This window comes from Anomaloglossus baeobatrachus, chromosome 11 (genome assembly GCF_048569485.1).
Source record: "Anomaloglossus baeobatrachus isolate aAnoBae1 chromosome 11, aAnoBae1.hap1, whole genome shotgun sequence".
Lineage (NCBI taxonomy): Eukaryota > Metazoa > Chordata > Amphibia > Anura > Aromobatidae > Anomaloglossus > Anomaloglossus baeobatrachus.
The window spans coordinates 30,236,202-30,258,041 of record NC_134363.1 but is presented as its reverse complement, the minus strand read 5'-3'; the positions used below and the strand labels follow the sequence as shown (position 1 = coordinate 30,258,041).

At 42.4% G+C, this 21,840-nt stretch overlaps 1 protein-coding gene across 1 annotated transcript; it reads right to left on the bottom strand.

The window, feature by feature from the left end:
- Positions 1 to 12,455: 12,455 nt before the first annotated feature.
- On the bottom strand, positions 12,456 to 19,102 carry LOC142256414 (phospholipase A2 inhibitor gamma subunit A-like). The gene is made up of 5 exons (XM_075328096.1): positions 18,940 to 19,102; positions 17,050 to 17,166; positions 16,711 to 16,857; positions 16,202 to 16,348; positions 12,456 to 12,873 (listed from the first exon to the last, which is right to left on the bottom strand). Exons 1-5 carry the CDS (start codon positions 18,989 to 18,991, stop codon positions 12,695 to 12,697), a joined length of 642 nt encoding a protein of 213 aa, XP_075184211.1. The 5' UTR covers positions 18,992 to 19,102; the 3' UTR covers positions 12,456 to 12,694.
- Positions 19,103 to 21,840: the final 2,738 nt, after the last annotated feature.

The following is a 21,840-nucleotide window of genomic DNA, read 5'->3' as shown; positions in this document are numbered from 1 at the left end:
TAGCAAAAGGTGAGGCCCCCGCTGACTAAAATAGGAAAGGACAGGAAAGGGACTGATGGTGGCCAGAGAAAAACCCTGCAAAATACCAACTTCCTGATAGTACAAAAAGGCCCTCAGATCGCACGATCTGAACTCCGTCCTATACCAGGTGCCCTTGTCATACCAATGAACAGAAAACAAGAATCATAACAAAGTCAACAAGCCACAAACACATGGACTCAAAGGAGCTATACTCCACACAGAACTGCAGGGAGTTCCCCAACAAACCACTGAGGGGGAAAATTCCTGCATGCAAATAAACTGAAAACAACCACAGCAAATGACAAACCCAGATAAGCAAAAGAACCAGACAATAAATAAAGAGCAAGCACTTATCTGGGATAGATGTGGTGTAGAGCAGGATGAAGCAGGCTGGAGATACAAAGAACAACTGACATCCGGCAACAGCCTGCAATCAGACCAGGATTTAAATAAGCAGAGAGTTAGCAAAGGAAACACCCACTGCACAACACACCTGGTCTCTGTCCAAACCCTTCCTGGCCACCAGAGGGAGCCTCCCAGCAGACAAAACAAAACTAACATTCACAACAATTTTGTCTATGTATATCCTATAGGAATTGTATGTATTTTTTTTTTTAAAAAAATTTTGTACAATAAAGAATTGAAATTTTAGAATGTGATTTTTCTGTGAAAGATTGGTTAGTTAGTTCACTTTAAACCATTCCTTTCTGTGAATAATTGACCCTAAATCTTGCGTCTGAGGTGGTGAAAATGGACACAGGTACGCAGATCACCGCCGATGACGATGGGTATTGAATAACATGTTATCAAGCCCCTGTGGGCATGCTAACATGCTAAGAGGGTGGACTAGTTGGAGGAAATAACGCCTGAACAGGGCAGATCAAAGTATTGTAGTCAGGGTCTGGCTGGCACATTTTAGCCTGGGGGGCAATCATAAGGCAGTGGCCCTCAAGTTGCATCGGCCCACCTTTGGTCTGTTTATCTCTGGCCACTGCATTAAAGCAGCAGTGGTAACCGGCTTTATGAACAGAATGCTACATATATATGGGAACAGAACTGCGCTTAAGGGTGCTTTACACGCTGCGACATTGCTAGCGATCTCTAGCAATGTTGCAAGCGATAGCACCCGCCCCTGTCATTCATGCGATATTTGGTGATCACATGCACATACCTGTTCAGCGACGTCGCTGTGACCACCGAACAATCCCTTCTTCAAGGGGGAGGTGCGTTCGGCGTCACAGAGGTGTCACTAAGCAGCCGCCCAATAGCAGAGGAGGGGCGGAGATGAGCGGCAGGAACATGCCGCTCACCTCCTTCCTTCCTCATTGCCAGTGGACGCAGGTAAGGAGATGTTCGTCGTTCCTGCGGTGTCACACATAGCGATGTTTGATGCCGCAGGAACGATGAACAACCAGCGGCATGCACCACCAATGATATTATGAAAAGGAGCGACGTGTCAACGATCAACGATTTTTGACGTTTTTGGGATCGTTGATCGTCGCTCCTAGCTGTCATGCGCTGCGATGTCAGTAACTGCTCCAGATGTGCATCACAAACACCGTGATCCCGACGATATATCGTTAACGATGTCGCAGTGTGTAAAGCACCCTTGCACACATAGATACTGCAACAGAACCAAGATGACTACAGAGATATGGGAACTGCAAGGAGCTTACTACAGAGATATGGGAACAAAACCGAGCTTACTACAGACATATGGGAGCAGAACAGAGCTTACTACAGAGATATAAGAGCAGAACCAAGCTTACTACAGAGATATGGGAACAGAACTGAGCTTACTACAGAGATATGGGAGCAGAACTGAGCTTACTACAGAGATATGGGAACAGAACTGAGCTTACTACAGAGATATGGGAGCAGAACTGAGCTTACTACAGAGATATGGGAGCAGAACCGAGCTTAATACAGAGATATGGGAATAGAACTGAGCTTACTACAGAGATATGGGAACAGAACTGAGCTTACTACAGAGAGATGGGAACAGAACTGAGCTTACTACAGAGATATGGGAGCAGAACTGAGCTTACTACAGAGATATGGGAGCAGAACTGAGCTTACTACAGAGATATGGGAACAGAACTGAGCTTACTACAGAGATATGGGAACAGAACCGAGCTTACTACAAAGTTATGGGATCAAAATCGAGCTTACTGCAGAGATACAGGAGCAGAACCGAGCTTACTACAGAGATAAGGGAGCAGAACTGAATTACTACAGAGAAATGGCAGCAGAACCGAGCTTGCTGCAGACATATGGGAGCAGAACCGAGCTTACTACAGAGATATGGGAACACAACTGAGCTTACTACAGACATATGGGAGCAGAACAGAGCTTACTACAGAGATATGGGAACAGAACTGAGCTTACTACAGGCATATGGGAGCAGAACAGAGCTTATTACAGAGATATGGGAACAGAACTGAGCTTACTACAGGCATATGGGAGCAGAACAGAGCTTATTACAGAGATAAAGGAGCAGAACCGAGCTTACTACAGAGATACGGGAACAGAACTGAGCTTACTACAGAGATATGGGAACACAACTGAGCTTACTGCAGAGATATGGGAACAGAACTGAGCTTACTACAGAGATATGGGAGCAGAACTGAGCTTACTACAGAGATATGGGAACATAACTGATCTTACTACAGAGATATGGGAACAGAACTGAGCTTACTACAGAGATATGGGAACAGAGCTGATCTTACTACAGAGATATGGGAACAGAACCGAGCTTACTACAAAGTTAGGGGATCAAAACCGAGTTTACTGCAGAGATACAGGAGCAGAACCAAGCTTACTACAGAGATAAGGGAGCAGAACCGAATTACTACAGAGAAATGGGAGCAGAACCAAGCTTACTGCAGATATATGGGAGCAGAACCGAGCTTACTACAGAGATACAGGAGCAGAACCGAGCTTACTACAGAGATAAGGGAGCAGAACCGAGCTTACTACAGAGGTATGGGAACAGAACCGAGCTTACTACAGAGATATGGGAGCAGAAATGAGCTTACTACAGAGATAAGGGAGCAGAACCGAGCTTACTACAGAAATATGGGAGCAGAACCGAGATTACTACAGAGATAAGGGTGCAAAACTGAGCTTATTACAGAGATAAGGGAACAGAACTGAGCTTACTACAGAGATAAGTGAGCAGAACTGAGCTTACTACAGAGATACAGGAGCAGAACCGAGATTACTACAGAGATATGGGAGCAGAACTGAGCTTACTACAGAGATAAGTGAGCAGAACTAAGCATACTACAGAGATATGGGAGCAGAACTGAGCCTACTACAGAGATATGAGAGCAGAACTGAGCTTACTACAGAGAAACAAGAGCAGAACTGAGCTTACTACAGAGCTACAGGAGCAGAACCGAGATTACTACAGAGATATGGGAGCAGAACTGAGCTTACTACAGAGATAAGGGAGCAGAACAGAGCTTACTACAGAGATATGGGAGCAGAACTGAGCTTACTACAGAGATATGGGAACAGAACTGAGCTTACTACAGAGATATGGGAGCAGAACCGAGCCTACTGCAGAGATAAGGGAACAGAACCGAGCTTACTACAGAGATATGAGAGCAGAACCGAGCCTACTGCAGAGATAAGGGAACAGAACTGAGCTTACTACAGAGATATGGGAGCAGAACCGAGCCTACTGCAGAGATATGGGAGCAGAACCGAGCTTACTACAGAGATATGAGAGCAGAACCGAGCTTACTACAGAGATATGGAAGCAGAACCGAGCTTACTACAAAGTTAGGGGATCAAAACCGAGTTTACTGCAGAGATACAGGAGCAGAACCGAGCTTACTACAGAGATAAGGGAGCAGAACCGAATTACTACAGAGAAATGGGAGCAGAACCAAGCTTACTGCAGAGATATGGGAGCAGAACCGAGCTTACTACAGAGATACAGGAGCAGAACCGAGCTTACTACAGAGATAAGGGAGCAGAACCGAGCTTACTATAGAGATAAGGGAGCAGAACCGAGCTTACTACAGAGGTATGGGAACAGAACCGAGCTTACTACAGAGATATGGGAGCAGAAATGAGCTTACTACAGAGATAAGGGAGCAGAACCGAGCTTACTACAGAAATATGGGAGCAGAACGGAGATTACTACAGAGATATGGGTGCAAAACTGAGCTTACTACAGAGATAAGGGAACAGAACTGAGCTTACTACAGAGATATGGGAGCAGAAATGAGCTTACTACAGAGATAAGGGAGCAGAACCGAGCTTACTACAGAAATATGGGAGCAGAACGGAGATTACTACAGAGATATGGGTGCAAAACTGAGCTTACTACAGAGATAAGGGAACAGAACTGAGCTTACTACAGAGATAAGTGAGCAGAACTGAGCTTACTACAGAGATATTGGAGCAGAACTGAGCTTACTACAGAGATACAGGAGCAGAACCGAGATTACTACAGAGATATGGGAGCAGAACTGAGCTTACTACAGAGATAAGTGAGCAGAACTAAGCATACTACAGAGATATGGGAGCAGAACTGAGCTTACTACAGAGAAACAAGAGCAGAACTGAGCTTACTACAGAGCTACAGAAGCAGAACCGAGATTACTACAGAAATATGGGAGCAGAACTGAGCTTACTACAGAGATAAGGGAGCAGAACAGAGTTTACTACAGAGATATGGGAGCAGAACCGAGCTTACTACAGAGATATGGGAGCATAACTGAGCTTACTACAGAGATATGGGAGCAGAACCGAGCCTACTGCAGAGATATGGGAGCAGAACCGAGCTTACTACAGAGATATGAGAGCAGAACCGAGCTTACTACAGAGATATGGAAGCAGAATCGAGCTTACTAAATAGATATGGGAGCAGAATCGAGCTTACTACAGAGATACAGGCACAGAACCAAGCTTGCTGTACCCATACAGGAACAAAATCATACTTACTCAGTCTACTACATAGAAACAGCAACAGGACACCAAGCCACCTAAATAACAACGGGAAAAGAACAAGCTTACTGCATAGACACAGTACCAGAACTAAGCTTACTGCTTAAATATGGTACCATAACTGAGCTTACTGTATTGATATAGGAGCAAAACCACACTTTCTACATAGATACAGTACCATAACCCAGCTAACTACATGTACAATAATTACAAAGCCTATCCTATATTTTCAATGTTAAACTCTTACGGAACACGGCTGACACACGGACTATACACTTATGCCTTCTGTGTGCTGTACGTGTTTTTCACTGCCCTATAGTCTTCTATTGGCCCTTGTCATGTGCGCTACGGGGGAAAAAAAAGATGTCTCCGTAGGGATCACACACAGTCTGTGTAAACACACGGACATGTGAGCAGCATCATAGATTATAATGGGTATGCGTTTTAACCGTGAAAAAAATGGATACAACACATACCACATACACAGACATCTGAAGGAGGCCATAAAGTGGTGACATAGCTACGTCCCAGTGCAGGGGTTAATTTCACTTTTCTTTTCATAAACATGGAAAGACAAATGAAATTCCCTAACACATATGTGAGTGAGCCCTTAGGGCCCGTGCCCACGATCAGTGTCAGCAGCGTTTTGGACGCAAAGTGTTTTCACTGATTTCAAAATGCTGCATTGTACAGCACAGGCACAGTGGATAGATTTATAGAAACCTCTGGACCCCTGGGCTCTTTTAGATGCTCCATAAACTGACCTGTGGTGCTGCTTCCTATCCTCAGCAAGTCAATTTATTCTAACAGCGATGCTAGTGCTCTGAGCAGAGCAGGAGAATATAGCGAAAATTCGATGACAGTCACTCTGATGGTGCGCACGGACAGTGCGTTCTGCCGCCCAGGAGACTGGAGTCTCCACCAGAGAAAGCACGCTGCGTCTCCAGACCGTGAGGACGCCTGATGGTGGGCAAGGACAGTACGGTCTCCCGCCCAGGAGCCTAGCGTCTCCACCAGAGAAAGCACGCTGCGTCCAGACCGTGAGGACGCCTGAAGGTGGACACTCACCCGTATAGATTTAGTGTTGTGCCCTAAAGATACGTTTTACACATACACAATACACTACATGGTCACGCACAGTGGGCATAGGATTTGAAATCCCATCCACTGTGCTTGTACTGTACAATGCAGCGAAAACACTCTGAATCCAAAACACTGGGAACCCTGATGGTGGGCACCAGCCTCACATACAGGCAGCTTACACACATACACAACCCCCAAAACACGGATATGTAAACATACAGTACAGAGATGTGTACACATATATAGAGCATACAGCCGTATACACCTACACACTGCGTACAGCCTTATACACCTACACACACCTGCGTACAGCCGTATACACCTACACACATCTGCGTACAGCCGTATACACCTATACACACCTGCGTACAGCCGTATACACATACACACACCTCTGCATACAACCATATACACCTACAGACATCTGCGTACAGCTGTATATACCTATACACACCTGCGTACAGCCGTATACACATACACACACCTGCGTACAGCCGTATACACATACACACACCTGCGTACAGCTGTATACACATACACACACCTGCGTACAGCCGTACACACCTACACACACCTGCGTACAGCCGTATACACATACACACACCTGCGTACAGCTGTATACACATACACACACCTGCGTACAGCCGTATACACATACACACACCTGCGTACAGCCGTATACACATACACACACCTGCGTACAGCTGTACACACCTACACACACCTTCGTACAGCCGTACACACCTGCACACACATGCGTACAGCCGTATACACATACACACACCTGCATACAGCTGTATACACATACACACACCTGCATACAGCTGTATACACATACACACACCTGCGTACAGCCGTACACACCTACACACACCTGCGTACAGCCGTATACACATACACACACCTGCGTACAGCTGTATACACATACACACACCTGCGTACAGCCGTATACACATACACACACCTGCGTACAGCCGTATACACATACACACACCTGCGTACAGCTGTACACACCTACACACACCTTCTTACAGCCGTACACACCTGCACACACATGCGTACAGCCGTATACACATACACACACCTGCATACAGCCGTATACACATACACACACCTGCATACAGTCGTACACACATACACACACCTGCATACAGCCATATACACATACACACACCTGCATACAGCCGTATACACATACACACCTGCATACAGCTGTATACACATACACACACCTGCGGACAGCCGTACACCCATACACACACCTGCGTATAGCCGTATACACATACAGACACCTGCGTACAGCTATATACACTTACAGACACCCGCGTACAGCCGTATAGACATACAGACACCCGCGTACAGCCATATACACATACAGATACCTGCGTACAGCCGTATACACATACAGATACCTGCGTACAGCCGTATAGACATACAGACACCTGCATACAGCCGTATACACATAGAGACACCTGTGTGCAGCCATATACACATATATACAGACACATATACAGATATAGTCACATAGAAGCATATACATATTTGAAAACATTCACATACAAATAATCATACACATAGACAGACACATTCCTATACACTCAGACACACAGACACATACTGGGGGGGCTTTTTAGTTTTGATGATTGGGGGACACTTCTCTCCCATGCAATCACAGACTTCTTTGATGGTAAATCCCTGTAGGATAAAGGACCTGTGGTCATGTCACGCCCATGTGATCAGAAGTGGTGGGGCCTCAGCAACACAGCTGATAACAGAAACTCCAGGTGTCCTGGAGTTCTTTATAATAGAAGCGGGGGTCTGAGGTAAGACCACCAGATGGGGGGGTGCAGGGGGTGCGCAGGTGGAGAGGGGCGGAGAAGCCTGCATGATTATAGTGGACGGGAGGAAACATGGCCACTCCCACTAACAAAGCCAGTCACACCCACTACCCAGGCAGCTTGTAACCATTGGGATCAGCCGCAACCCTTGTGTGATGCTCCTTGGCTGGATGGAGGCAGCGCGCGCTGCATGACGTCATTATGACACGTGGCCGCGCACTGTGCACTGCGAGCGACCGGGTCTCCTGTACTATGCGTCAGCACTGTCTGCGCTTGTCAATGTGCCTGGTCACATCACAGTACAGGAGACACGGCCGCACGCAATTCACTGTGTGCGGCCATGTGTGTTATAATGACATCATGCAGCAGGGGGCCGGCCCTCTACAATAGCTGGTAGAGCAGCCTCAGGGGCAATTTTTCCCCTGCACCCCGACCCAGCCCACCCCTGATTGTAGTGCGCCTGTGTAGGACCACAATGCCGGCTAGTGTGCATGACGTAGGACGCGACATGCACCCCAGCTTCAGAAGAAAGAGGACAAAGATGGCCGAAAGAGTAGGCGCCGGTAGTGGAGAACAGAGCCACCCATTCGACCAGTCTGCACCGCACCGACTGTTTAAGTGAGTATTATAAAGTGATTTTTACATTCTACACAGCGGCCTGGGCTCTTATATACAGCATGTTAGAATGCTGTATATAAGAGCCCACTGGTGGTGACCGCAGCTTATAGGCCCCAAAACTGGTGACACGTTCCCTTTAATATTTACAGTTTTCCAAACAGCGCAAAGGTGAGGATGGTATATCTGCCCTGGCCAATAGCTCAGAGAAGATCCCTGCAATTCCACACAAGTGCGGAGATAGAGGACTATTCCAACATGATGATATAAATGATAATGCAAGTAGTGCACATGTATAAATATATAACAGAATGAGTCAAGAAAGTAATCTAGTGTGTAAAAATTGGCTCCAAATGAATCGCCTGGGGCTGGATCTGTGACACTTAGCTTACATACAGTAGGTAATTGACTTGACAACACTATGCATATGTTGAGATTGTACTAACTGCTGTTCCCCCACTGGTGTGGTGATTTGAGGATACATTTGGAGCCAATTTTGCCTGATATATACGTATGCAGTAGATTCCTTTCCTGACTGATTCTGTTAAATATTTATATATGTGCTGAGTATATGTATATGTGTTTATATGTGTGTGTGTGTGTGTATGTGTGCGTGTGTGTATGTATGAATGTATGTATCTGTGTATATGTATGTATGTAAGTGCATGTGTGTGTGTGCATATGTATGTACTGCATGTGTGTGTGTGTATGTATGTGTGTGTATGTGTGTGTATATGTGAGTGTGTGTATGTATGAATGTATGTACAGTATATGTATGTGTGTGTGTGTATGTACTGTATGTGTGTGTGTATATGTATGTATGTGTGTGTGTGTGCATGTATGTACTGTATGTGTGTGTATGTATATATGTGTATGTGTGTATGTATGTATATGTATGTGTATATGTGTGTGTATGCATGTACTGTATGTGTGTGTATGTGTGTGTATGTATGTACAATATATGTATGTGTATGTATGTATGTACTGTATGTGTGTGTATGTATGTATGTATGTGTGTATGTATGTATATGTATGTGTATATGTGTGTATGCATGTACTGTATGTGTGTGTATGTGTGTGTATGTATGTACAATATATGTATGTGTATGTATGTATGTACTGTATGTGTGTGTGTGTGTGTTTGTGTATATGTATGTACAGTATATGTATGTATGTGTGTGTGTGTGTATGTACTGTATGTATGTACTGTATTTGTGTGTGTGTGTATGTGTGTGTGTGTGTGTATGTGTGTGTATGTGTGTGTGTGTGTGTGTATGTCCGCCAAAGGAATCTGCACCGTTGCATTTACAATCATGAAATTTTGCACAGACGCCGCATTTGATTCAGGGAAAACAGAATATGTGTTGAGGGGAAAATTTAACCCCGCGCTTTATAGTTATTTGCCACAAAAACCTTAAAGTCAATGTAGCTGGGAGCTACAGGTTATTAAAGGGAACCTGTCAGCAGAAATTTTGCTTTAAACCTAAAAGTTTCCCCTTCTGCAGCTCCTGGGCTGCATTCTAGCAAGGTTCCTATAGCTTTTGTGTCCCCTTTTAGACCAAATTAAATACGTTATAAAGTTGTACCTTTTGGTATGCAAATCTTCTAAATTATCCATGGGGGCGGGCTGTCTGTTGTCCGTTACTGTCCCTCCTGCCGATTTCCGCCATCCCCCAATGCTCCATTTCATACCTCAGGGCGCCGCCCAGTGCACCCGTGGTCCCACGCATGCGCCGTGCGACTGTACCGGGACTATGCACTGTGTGCACAGTGTGAACGCTGGTGATGTGTTGCACAGGCACGAGATTATGGGCGGCGCTGTGATTGTGCCCGCCCATAATCTCGCACCTGCGCTTTCCCCTCTGCCTCCAGCGTTCGGCGCAAGCGCTGGCCAGATGACCCGACGTCACCTCTTTTCCATCTTGCCCTGGAGCAGGAAATAGATGGGAGGAGTGGAGCAGGACACCACCGGTTACGAGAGGTGACGTCAGGTCATCTGGCCAGCGCTTGCACAGAATGCTGGAGGCAGAGGGGAAGGGGCGGGCACGAGATTAGGGGCGGGCACTTGCTGATGGCAATCACAGAGCCGCCCATAATCTCGTGCCTGCGCAACACGTCACCAGCGGTCACACTGTGCACACAGTGCACAGTCCCGGTACAGTCGCACGGCGCATGCGCGGGTCCACAGGCGCACTGGGAGGCGCCCTGAGGTATGAAATGGAGCATTGGGGGACGGCGTAAATCGGCAGGAGGGACAGTAACGGACACCAGACAGCCCGCCCCCATGGATAATTTAGAAGATTTGCATCCCAAAAGGTACAACTTTATAACGTATTTAATTTGGTCTAAAAGGGGGCACAAAAACTATAGGAACCTTGCTAGAATGCAGCCCAGGAGCTGCAGAAGGGGAAACTTTTAGGTTTAGAGCAAAATTTCTGCTGACAGGTTCCCTTTAATAGGAGCTGTGATTGGTTGCTATAGGCAACAAAGCACATTCTTAGTAGAAGAAACTTATGTGTGAGGTAATATGATATTGGTGGAGAGACAGATAGAAACAAAGAGAGAAAAGGAGAGATAGAGAGTCAGAGAGAGAGAATGACAGACAGAGAGATATAGAGGCAGACACAAAGAGGCAGACAGGGAGATTGAGACACAGAGAGAGACAGAGAGACAGAGAGCGTGACAGAGAGAGACAGACAGAGAGACAGAGAGCGTGACAGAGAGAGACAGACAGAGAGACATACAGAGACAGACAGAGAGAGACAGAGACAGACAGAGAGACAGGGAAAGAGGGAGACAGACAGATAAAGAGAGAGGCAGACAGAGAGACAGGGAGAGAGATAGCCAGAGAGACAGAGAGAGACAGACATAGAAACAGACACAGACAGAGACAGACAGAGAGAGGCAGACAGAGACAGGGAGAGAGATAGCCAGAGAGACAGAGAGAGACAGACAGAGAGACAGACATAGAGACAGACACAGACAGAGACAGACAGAGAGAGCGAGAGAGACAGAGAGACAGACAAATACAGAGAGAGACAGAGACGGACACATACAGAAAGAGACAGACAGAGACAGAGAGAGAGGGAGAGAGAGACAGACAGTTACTATCCTGGGCAATGCTGAATACTATAACTAGTTTTACTATATTTCTTATTATTCACTTTACTTCTCTTAAACTTACTAGAACATGCAGGTGTTTTCAGACCCCTGTTATATACTATGTAATCATATGAATTGAATATTTTTGTCTATATTAATTTAATATCTATTGGACTATTGTTTTTGTCTGTACACTTCCTTATCCAGTTTTAATGATTGCTGTTTTTATTGAGCTGTAATAAAAATAAATATAATTTAATCTATTTAGTAAGGGTCATCATATCTTTTATATGGGAATTTTCCAATAGCAAGAGGTATTGGGATCAAAAACTTGCATATTTAGCATATGATTAGTTATGTAGATTCTTGTCATGTCACTGCATTGTTACTGTTTTGCTCCCGGTAGTGGAAAAATATTTTCAAATTACAACCTATTCTCCCACTTCCTAATAGCTCAGTGTGTTATTAGGTTTATTCTTGAGCAAAAGGGCACTCATTCGAATTGAGGAGCCGCCATGAAGATTTCCCAAGATAAGAGAAACAGCATCATCTGGCTCATCGACAGTGGTCTCTCGGTCAAGAAAATTGAAAAACTGCATCATGTGAGGCCACGACAGTTGGAAGAATGTCAAATGGAGTCCATCCAACCATTCAAAACCCAACAGGTGACATCCAGGCAAAGTACCAGTGTCAACAAGTTGGCTCCACACAAGGTCAATCAGTTCTGGCGAGATAGGGGTCAAACAGGGGGACTAGTGGACAACTTCTTTACTCTCCGAAATAAACAGAACACTGTAAGAGTAAACATCTCAAAAACTCTATTTTTTCCACTAGTTGTGGCTAAAGACTGTAGGCTTTATTTGTATGACTATACAAGGGCTTTGGGGCCAACTCAAAAAATGGGTTACAAGATCAAATAGCAGAACAATTAGTCTAATTCGATATCTAGATAAGACATGCATGAATATTTGCTTTTATTTTGCAGAATTCGGTTATGATTTTATAAGGAGCGGAAAGAACATTTTTATGCGTCGCGTTGATTTAGCTTCTTAATTCCAATTCCGAGTTCCATTTTAATCATTTGCTACAAACTTAATCGCTTCCTTGTCTTCTTCTTCACTTGGAGGATTCGGTTGATTACAATAACGAATTGTTTGGTTAAGTACTCTGACACCGATCAACTGGCTAAAATCTAATTCGCATCCCAACTCAGACATGCATCCTTTAGTTGAGTGAGTTACCACAAGTCCATCTATGAAAAAAACATTTACCATCAGCATCCATGGGAAATCAAGACAGGATGAAAGTTTTTCAATGATATGTTGTATTTATGGCTTGTTCTGGTTCTAAGGCCGGCTTTGCACACTACAATATCGCAGGTGCGATGTCGGTGGGGTCAAATCGAAAGTGACGCACATCCGGCGTCGCAGTCGATATCATAGTGTGCAAATCCTTTTTGATACGATTAACGAGTGCAAAAGCGTCGTTATCGTATCTTCGGTGTAGCGTCGGTCATTTCCATAATGTCGGAAAGACCGATGTTACGATGTTCCTCGTTCCTGCGGCAGCACACATCACTGTGAGTGAGAAGTCGCAGGAGCGAGGAACATCTCCTACCTGCGTCCCGGCTGCAATGCGGAAGGAAAGAGGTGGGCGGGATGTTTACATCCTGCTCATCTCCGCCCCTCCACTCCTATTGGCCACCTGCCGTGTGACGTCGCTGTGACGCCGCACGACCCACCCCCTTAGGAAGGAGGCGGGTCACCGGCCAGAGCGACGTCGCAGGGCAGGTAAGTGCGTGTGAAGCTGGCGTAGCGATAATATTCGCTACGCCAGCAATCACAAGATATCGCACCTGCGACGGGGGCGGGAACTATCGCTGCAGCATCGGTAACACATTGTTATCGATGTCGCAGCGTGCAAAGCCCGCCTAAGAGGGAACTTCGCAATTTGTTATCTTCTATACCATGGTGATGGATGGTCTGTGAACCGGGGTCTCAAAAATCAAAGCAACCTAAGTATCGATGATTTACAATCCCAAAAAATGACGTCAGTTCATTTTGCATTTTCTATGTTGTGACACTGAAATGACAAAGAAGGGGGACACAAATGGTGTCTTATCCGGTGGTACCAGAAAGACTTTTAAAGGTGCACTAATCTGGTGCGGCTGTGTTAAAGACACAACCACTATAACCACGTGTTGAGGAAGGCTGCTTCAGAACCCAGGAAGATGGCATTGGAGGAGATAGAAGAAAAGGATCTATCCACACTGCCAGAAGAAGATGACTGAAGATCAACTAGTATGAAGACATCGGATTTAATTGTTCTATGCGTTTCGGAGCTGTAAAATCCCTCCCTCAGGCACAAAACTCATGTATATTATTGATTTTTGTTCCTGCAGAAGAGGTTTTACAGCTCCGAAACGCATAGTACAATAAAATCCAATAAAATCTGATGTCTTAACACTAGAAGTCCCAGAAATTTCGAGCTCCCCCCTGAAGTCTCGAAAGAGGGTCAAATGACCCTATATTATCAAATACAATAAACTGAATAGAACTAACTAAAAACTAAATGGCTAAACTCAATGGAAAACAACAACCTCCTGTGGTGCGACAGTAATGGCCTTAATTACAGAACAAAAGACGGTGATTATAGGATGTTAGCTAACATCCTTCAGGTCATTCGACCCGTCTCTGGGTTCCAAAGGTAGAAATGTTAAATGACCCCTCTCTGGGACTTCTACTGTTAATCCCTATTGATCTTCAGTGATCTTTTTCTGGCAGCGCGGATAGATCCTTTTCTTCCATGTCCTCCAATGCTATTTTACATTTTCTGTACATTTGAAGGTTAATTTAAAGGGGTTTTATTGGACGTTAACATTGATGACCTTGAGTTAGGTCATCAAAGTCTGATCAGTTGAGGTGTAACATCTGATTTTCCCACCAATCAGTTATTCCCGGTATTGGTGTTGGTCACAACTGTTCAGTTAAAGAGCTGCACAGCCATGGCCAGGTACTGCACAACCGACCCTTATTGATTTGAATAGGGGGTAGATGTGCAGTACTCTGCCGCGGCCACTACACAGTGGATGGAGCTGTCCTGTTCAAATTTGTAACTGAGCAGTTGTGTCCTCCGCCGACACTGAGAACAGATGATCGGCAGGAGTACTGGTGCAATGACTGCTGCTGGTCCCTATAGGGTTAAGATTGGTGGGCAGGGCTTGCTCTATAGTGCCTCGTTTCGGGACTCACGCTGCTTTATCTTAGCGCTCCTTTCCCCGGAGCGTTGCCAGTGATAGCTCCTGTAATACAGTGTGCGCTTCTGGTTTTCTAAGTTACCTGATCTGTCCTGCTACTCTACTGACTTTTCCCTGACCTCCGTCTCCTGTGTTTTGCTTGTCTTCCCTGTCTTCCTGACCCTGGTCCTGTCCTCTGTCCCAGACACTGCCCCCTCCATTTCTCCATGGATCTCTTTGAACACATGCATTTTTATTGCTTTTCTACAGCTTTTTTTAATGCAGTTTTAATGCATTTTTCACATTTGATAAAATGGGTGAAAAACACTGAAAGAATTGAAATTTTGCAGATTTTTAAACTGTTTCAATTTTCCAAGCAAAACGTAAGCAGCATGTGCATCACATTTCCGAAATATCATTCATATTGCCGAAACAGTAAAATTCTGCCTTTTTTGAGCAAAAACGGGGAACAAAATGCAGGGAAAGCACAATTAATAGGCAACGTGTTTTCATAAATTAGCTCCAACATGATTGGTGGAAATTTCTCCAAAGCAGGGAATGTGTTCCGGGTTTTTGGATGGATGTGACATCTGCCCGGGACCACAGACTCAGGATGGCTGTCACGGACCAACTAGAGGCTAACCGCCGACTCAGCAGGATCTTAAGGACCCCAAAACCCTTTAACCTCTGGACAGGGATCTGGAATTACTATATGGCCCAGGAGGTCGCTGCCTATGGAACGCTGCAATCCATAGAAAAGTAGTCATCAGGCAGGGTCAATACCAGGAAGTACAAAAGGGATAATATTGGTAGGCAAGAGAGTGGTCACGTAATCAGGCAGAGGTCAAACCAGAGATGGGAGTGAAGAAAAAACTGGCAGGCAGGAGAGTGGTCATAAAACAGGCAGAGGTCAAAACACCGGAATCAATAGTACAAAAGCAAGATGTGAACCAGGCAGCAAGACTATATCTGGCGGCGATCAGCAGACTGGAGGAGGAATAAGATGGGTGTGGTACCTTCCCATTGGCTCTGGATAAATAGGTGGAAAACTTAGCTGTAAGGCACCCACCACCACAGTCAGCTAATGGTACTACAGGTCCTAGGGAATCCCAGCTTAGAGGATAGGCTGACCCTGCACCTGCCAGAGTCACTGACTCCTCCCCCATCCCCAGCACTGACCACCGTGGAAATACGGTGGCATCTGGTGATCGAAGCAGAAGTCGCAGGAGCGGACTTTGCTGGACACGTGACAATGGATCACCGAGCTCCCCAACTCCACTTTTGTGGTATCTTGACTTGTCCTCTTTGGAATTTCAGAAGATCAGTTAATTTTCATTACAATTACCTGCTTGTTTGACTGTGGCAGCAAACGTTATACATTTATCATCCATTGCTCTGCACATAATCTCCTTATCCGGCACACATTCTTTTACAGTGTTAAATTCCAAGCAGCTTGGACATACAATGCCATTAGGCTCATCATCTTCCGGCACTAAATAGAAATAAAAAATAATAGATAATAATTAAGCAAAGTGTCAGCACATTTTTTCGTATGGAAATAGTGGGATGGCTGTGTAGACACTTGTCCCCAATAAAAGATGTGCCATGAAAACACTTTGTAAAAAATTTGCAAGCCAATTAGGCTAGAAATCCACTGAAGTGTATTGATTCAGCCTCACCGACACGATCTTTTGCAAGCTTTTTATGCTTCATTGATTATTAGAACATTATTGCAAAACAATATGTGAACTGACCATGAATTAGGTATCATGTATCAGCTGTCAACAAGCTGTCAAAATTTTATTACTACTTTATCATATTTCCATATTAATATTTACTTTCTAAAGTACTTACTTTCATAGAACTTTTCATTACAGAAGTCTTTATCACAGCACTTTGTGTTAATCAGAAGATGGAGATGATCGTTTGCCCGTCCATAAGGGGTCACATTACAAGGCATGTTAAGAGAGCAGCCCTTGAATAATGAGTGTTGAGTTCCATCTTCGAAAATAATTTTATATGTAATAAATTAATTTATGAGACCAACATGAAAGCATAATGCAAATGAAAAAATAATTGTTAAATGACATCTAGACTAGAATCCTATATAGAAAGGATTAAGAGGATGAATTAGTACCTACTTATACGTCTAAAAATAGGGCAAAAGATACAAAAAGGACATAAATTACTCACTCAATTTATATTCCTCAGAAATTGTCATACATTGATCTCCTTCTGGACATTCTATTACTTCTTCTTTACATGTATCTGAGTTCCTTTCATGACAGTGGTAGCATTTACGAGCAGTGGCTAGGTTTAAAAAAAAAATATATATATATATATATATTTGGAAAATAAAGATCACAATCATTTTTAATTAATGAATTACAGTCAGTTATAGATATGGTACTGCCATGGGTACCAACCTGCCCCCTGAGACTGAATTAATGAATTAGAGTAAGTTATTGTTATGGCATTACCATGGGTACCAACATGCTCCCTGAGACAGAATTAATTAATTACAGTCAGTTATAGATATGGTACTACCATGGGTACCAACATGTTCCCTGAGACTGAAAAAATGAATTACAGTCAGTTATAGATATGGTACTGCCATGGGTACCAACATGCACACTGAGGCTGAATAAATGAATTACAATCAGTTATTGATATGGTACTGCCATGGGTACCAATATGCACCCTGAGACTGAATTAATGAATTAAGGTCAGTTATTGATATGGCACTGACATGGGTACCAACATGCACCCTGAGACTGAATTAATTAATTACAGTCAGTTATAGATATGGTACTACCATGAGTACCAACCTGCCACCTGAGACTGAATTAATGAATTAGAGTCAGATGTTGATATGGTACTGCCATGGGTACCAACATGCACCCTGAGACTGAAAAAATTAATTATAGTCAGTTATAGATATGGTACTGACAAGGGTACGAATATGCACCCTGAGACTGAATAAATGAATTGCAGTCAGTTATATATATGGTACTACCATGGATACCAACATGCTCCCTGAGACTGACTTAATTAATTACAGTCAGTTATAGATATGGTACTACCATGGGTACCAACATGCTCCCTGAGACTGAATTAATGAATTACAGTCAGTTATAGATATGGTACTACCATGGATACAAACATGCTCACTGAGACTGAATTAATTAATTACAGTCAGTTATTGATATGGTACTGCCATGGGTACCAATATGCACCCTGAGACTGAATTAATGAATTACACTCAGTTATAGATATGTACTACCATGGCTACCAACATGCTCCCTGAGACTGAATTTATTAATTACAGTCAGTTATAGATATGGTACTACCATGGATACCAACATGCTGCCTGAGACTGAATTAAATAATTACAGTCAGTTATAGATATGGTACTGCCATGGGTTCCAGCATGCTCCCTGAGACTGAATTAATGAAATAAAGTCAGTTATAGATATAGTACCGCCATGGGTACCAACATGTTCCCTGAGACTGAATTAATGAAGTAAAGTCAGTTATAGATATGGTACTTCCATGGCTACCAATATGCACCCTGAGATTGAATTAATTAATTAGAGTCAGTTATAGATATGGTACTACCACGGGTACCAAAATGCTCCCTGAGATTGAATTAATTAATTACAGTCAGTTATAGATATGGTACTGCCATGGGTACCAACATACCCCCTGAGAAATCTACTGCCTCACCATTACCAGTAAAGATCAGCATATTATAAATAAAAGCATTGAATTAAACTATTACCTTCCAAAAACAAATTTTAAAAAATTGAAATTGGATTATTAAGCAGAAAAAGTTTAGCTGTCTAAATCAGGATTGAGCAACACACACCTCCTTCTTCAAGTCTCCATGACTGCATTCAGGTCAAATATATGATATTTTATTGGTCAAGAAATGCCTATTGGTCATGGTATTGAAATAAAATTTCTAGTATGAAAATTGGAATATTTAGAATAATATAAACAATTTCAGAGCGCATATGTTTAGCTTATACTGACCGAATTTAAACCAAAGGGTAACAAATGAGACTTGTTGAGTAGGCTTACCAATATGAAGTGAGAAGAAAACAAGAAAGAAGTTGATTGTAACGGATTTCATCTTTTGCTGTGTCCGAATATTTTGAGTAATCCTTTACCTCTGGGATGAGAAATGTTCTCTACCGGATAACAGTGACTAATACATTCTCAATGGCAATGGAGGATATGATCACACATCTATAGTATGATGGATGACGATGGTAGAACATTGAGTTTTGGGGTGTTATCTGTTGACCACTAAGATTTCAGCTCCTGGCAATTTTCAGATATTTGCACTTAATTTGTGCTTTTAATTAATAATACAATGGAGTTGTCTAAATGTTTGGTGCCAGAAGAGTTTTTCAATAAGCCTATTTGATGAGCCTTGGAGGCTAAATGGTTCCTACAACAGTATACCTAAAGCAGACAACTTGCTTACTTTACAATTACATTGAGTTCATTAACTCATAAATCATGTTAATAGCCTATAAACGTTTTTTTTCCTATTGTCATAGATAATTAAGTATATTTACCAACATAAGAGATGGCTAGTGATGATTTTATTTCTGGATCACAAACACATACAGTCCAAAATATATAATTAAACTGAAAGCAAAATTTAAATTATTTAGAACCAGAAATTATTAGTGAATTGATATATATTTTGGATTAGCTGTAGGTGCAGCAAATTTCCATTAAAACTTATAACTAGTTTTCTGTCTCAGACACAGAACATCAATATTCCAGCCAGAAATGTAGTAGTAATAACCTATAATAATATATGTCAAAAATTAACCAAAAAATTATATGCAAAAATTCAGTTTATTAGACATATATCATGAAAGAGTAATCAGTACAAAACAACAAAATAGGTGCTCAGTAAGGAAACCAAGTAAGGGGGGGCACAGCATTGCAGGACAAAAATATATATATAGGGTGGGTATAAAGTACACGTACATAATAGCAGCAAAATGGTACTGGATTCAAAAAATTCAGGCCACACCACTAAGAATAAGCTGCCTGTGCAAAAACCTAGCTAGTGGCAATATGACAGAGCACTTACCCATAGTCCCCAAAGTCCAGCAATGCAGAGTCCCTCCAAGACTCCTATGCGCGTTTTGCGTGGGCTTGACCCCCTGGAAAAAGCCCACGCGAAACGTGCATAGGGGTCTTGGAGGGACTCTGCATTGCTGGACTTTGGGGACTATGGGTAAGTGCTCTGTCATATTGACATATTCAGGCCTCTAGCTAGGCGTTTGCACAGGCACCTTATTCCTAGTGGTGTGGCCTGAATTTTTTGAATCCAGTACCATTTTGCTGCTATTATGCATGTGCAACTTATACCCAACCTCTATATATTTTTTTTTGTCCTGTAATGCTGTGCCCCCCCTTACTTGGTTTCCTTACTGAGCACCTATTTTTGTTGTTTTGTACTGTTTACTCTTTCATGATATATGTATAATAAACTGAATTTTTGCGTAGAATTTGTGGTGGAGTTTTGACTCATATTTTTATAGGTTAATATTGCTTTTGAGTCACTACCTGTTATTTTCTGTCCTTTGGTGTCTCAATTTGGGTGCCTTGATTCTTCTCAGGTTTATTCTGTGGCTCCCTGTTTTTTGTTCAAATGTTGTTAACAGGAATTTAGTAGTAGACTAGAAAATATTCACCGGGTGTAATCCATCAGACACACTCAATATAACATTTTACTGAATATCTGACACATATTACATAGATACAGTAACAGAACCAAGAAATAACCTTATTGCATAAAAATGAATCTCCATAAATTAGAATATCATCAAAAAGTTAATTTATTTCAGTAATTCAATACAAAAAAGGAAATGCATATATTATATAGAGTCATTACACACATAGGATTCCTATATATTGTATAGAGTCATTACACACAGAGGGATCTATTCCTACATATTATATAGTGTCATTACACACAGAGGGATCTATTCCTATATATTATATAGAGTCATTACACACAGAGGGATCTATTCCTATATATTATATAGAGTCATTACACACAGAGGGATCTATTCCTATATATTATATAGTGTCATTACACACAGAGGGATCTATTCCTATATATTATATAGAGTCATTACACACAGAAGGATCTATTCCTATATATTATATAGTCATTACACACAGAGGGATCTATTCCTATATATTATATAGAGTTATTATACACAGAGAGATCTATTCCTATATATTATATAGAGTCGTTACACACAGAGGGATCTATTCCTATATATTATATAGTCATTACACACAGAGGGATCTATTCCTATATATTATATAGAGTCATTACACACAGGTGGATCTATTCCTATATATTATATACAGTCATTACACACAGAGGGATCTATTCGTATATATTATATAGTCATTACACACAGAGGGATCTATTGCTATATATTATATAGTCATTACACACAGAGGGATCTATTTCTATATATTATATACAGTCATTACACACAGAGGGACCTATTCCTATATATTATATAGAGGCATTACACACAGAGGGATCTATTCCTATATATTATATAGTCATTACACACAGAGGGATCTATTCCTATATATTATATAGAGTCATTACACACAGAGGGATCTATTTCTATATATTATATAGAGTCATTACACACAGAGGGATCTATTCCTATATATTATATACTGTCATTCCACACTGAGGGATCTATTTCTATATATTATAAAGAGTCAGTAAACACAGAGGGATCTATTTCTATATATTATATATTATATAGAGTCATTACACACAGAGGGATCTATTCCAATATTTTATATAGAGTCATTACACACAGTGAGATCTATTCCTATATATTATATAGAGTCATTACACACAGAGGGATCTATTTTAAGTGTTTATTTCTGTTAATGTTGATGATTATGTCTAACAGC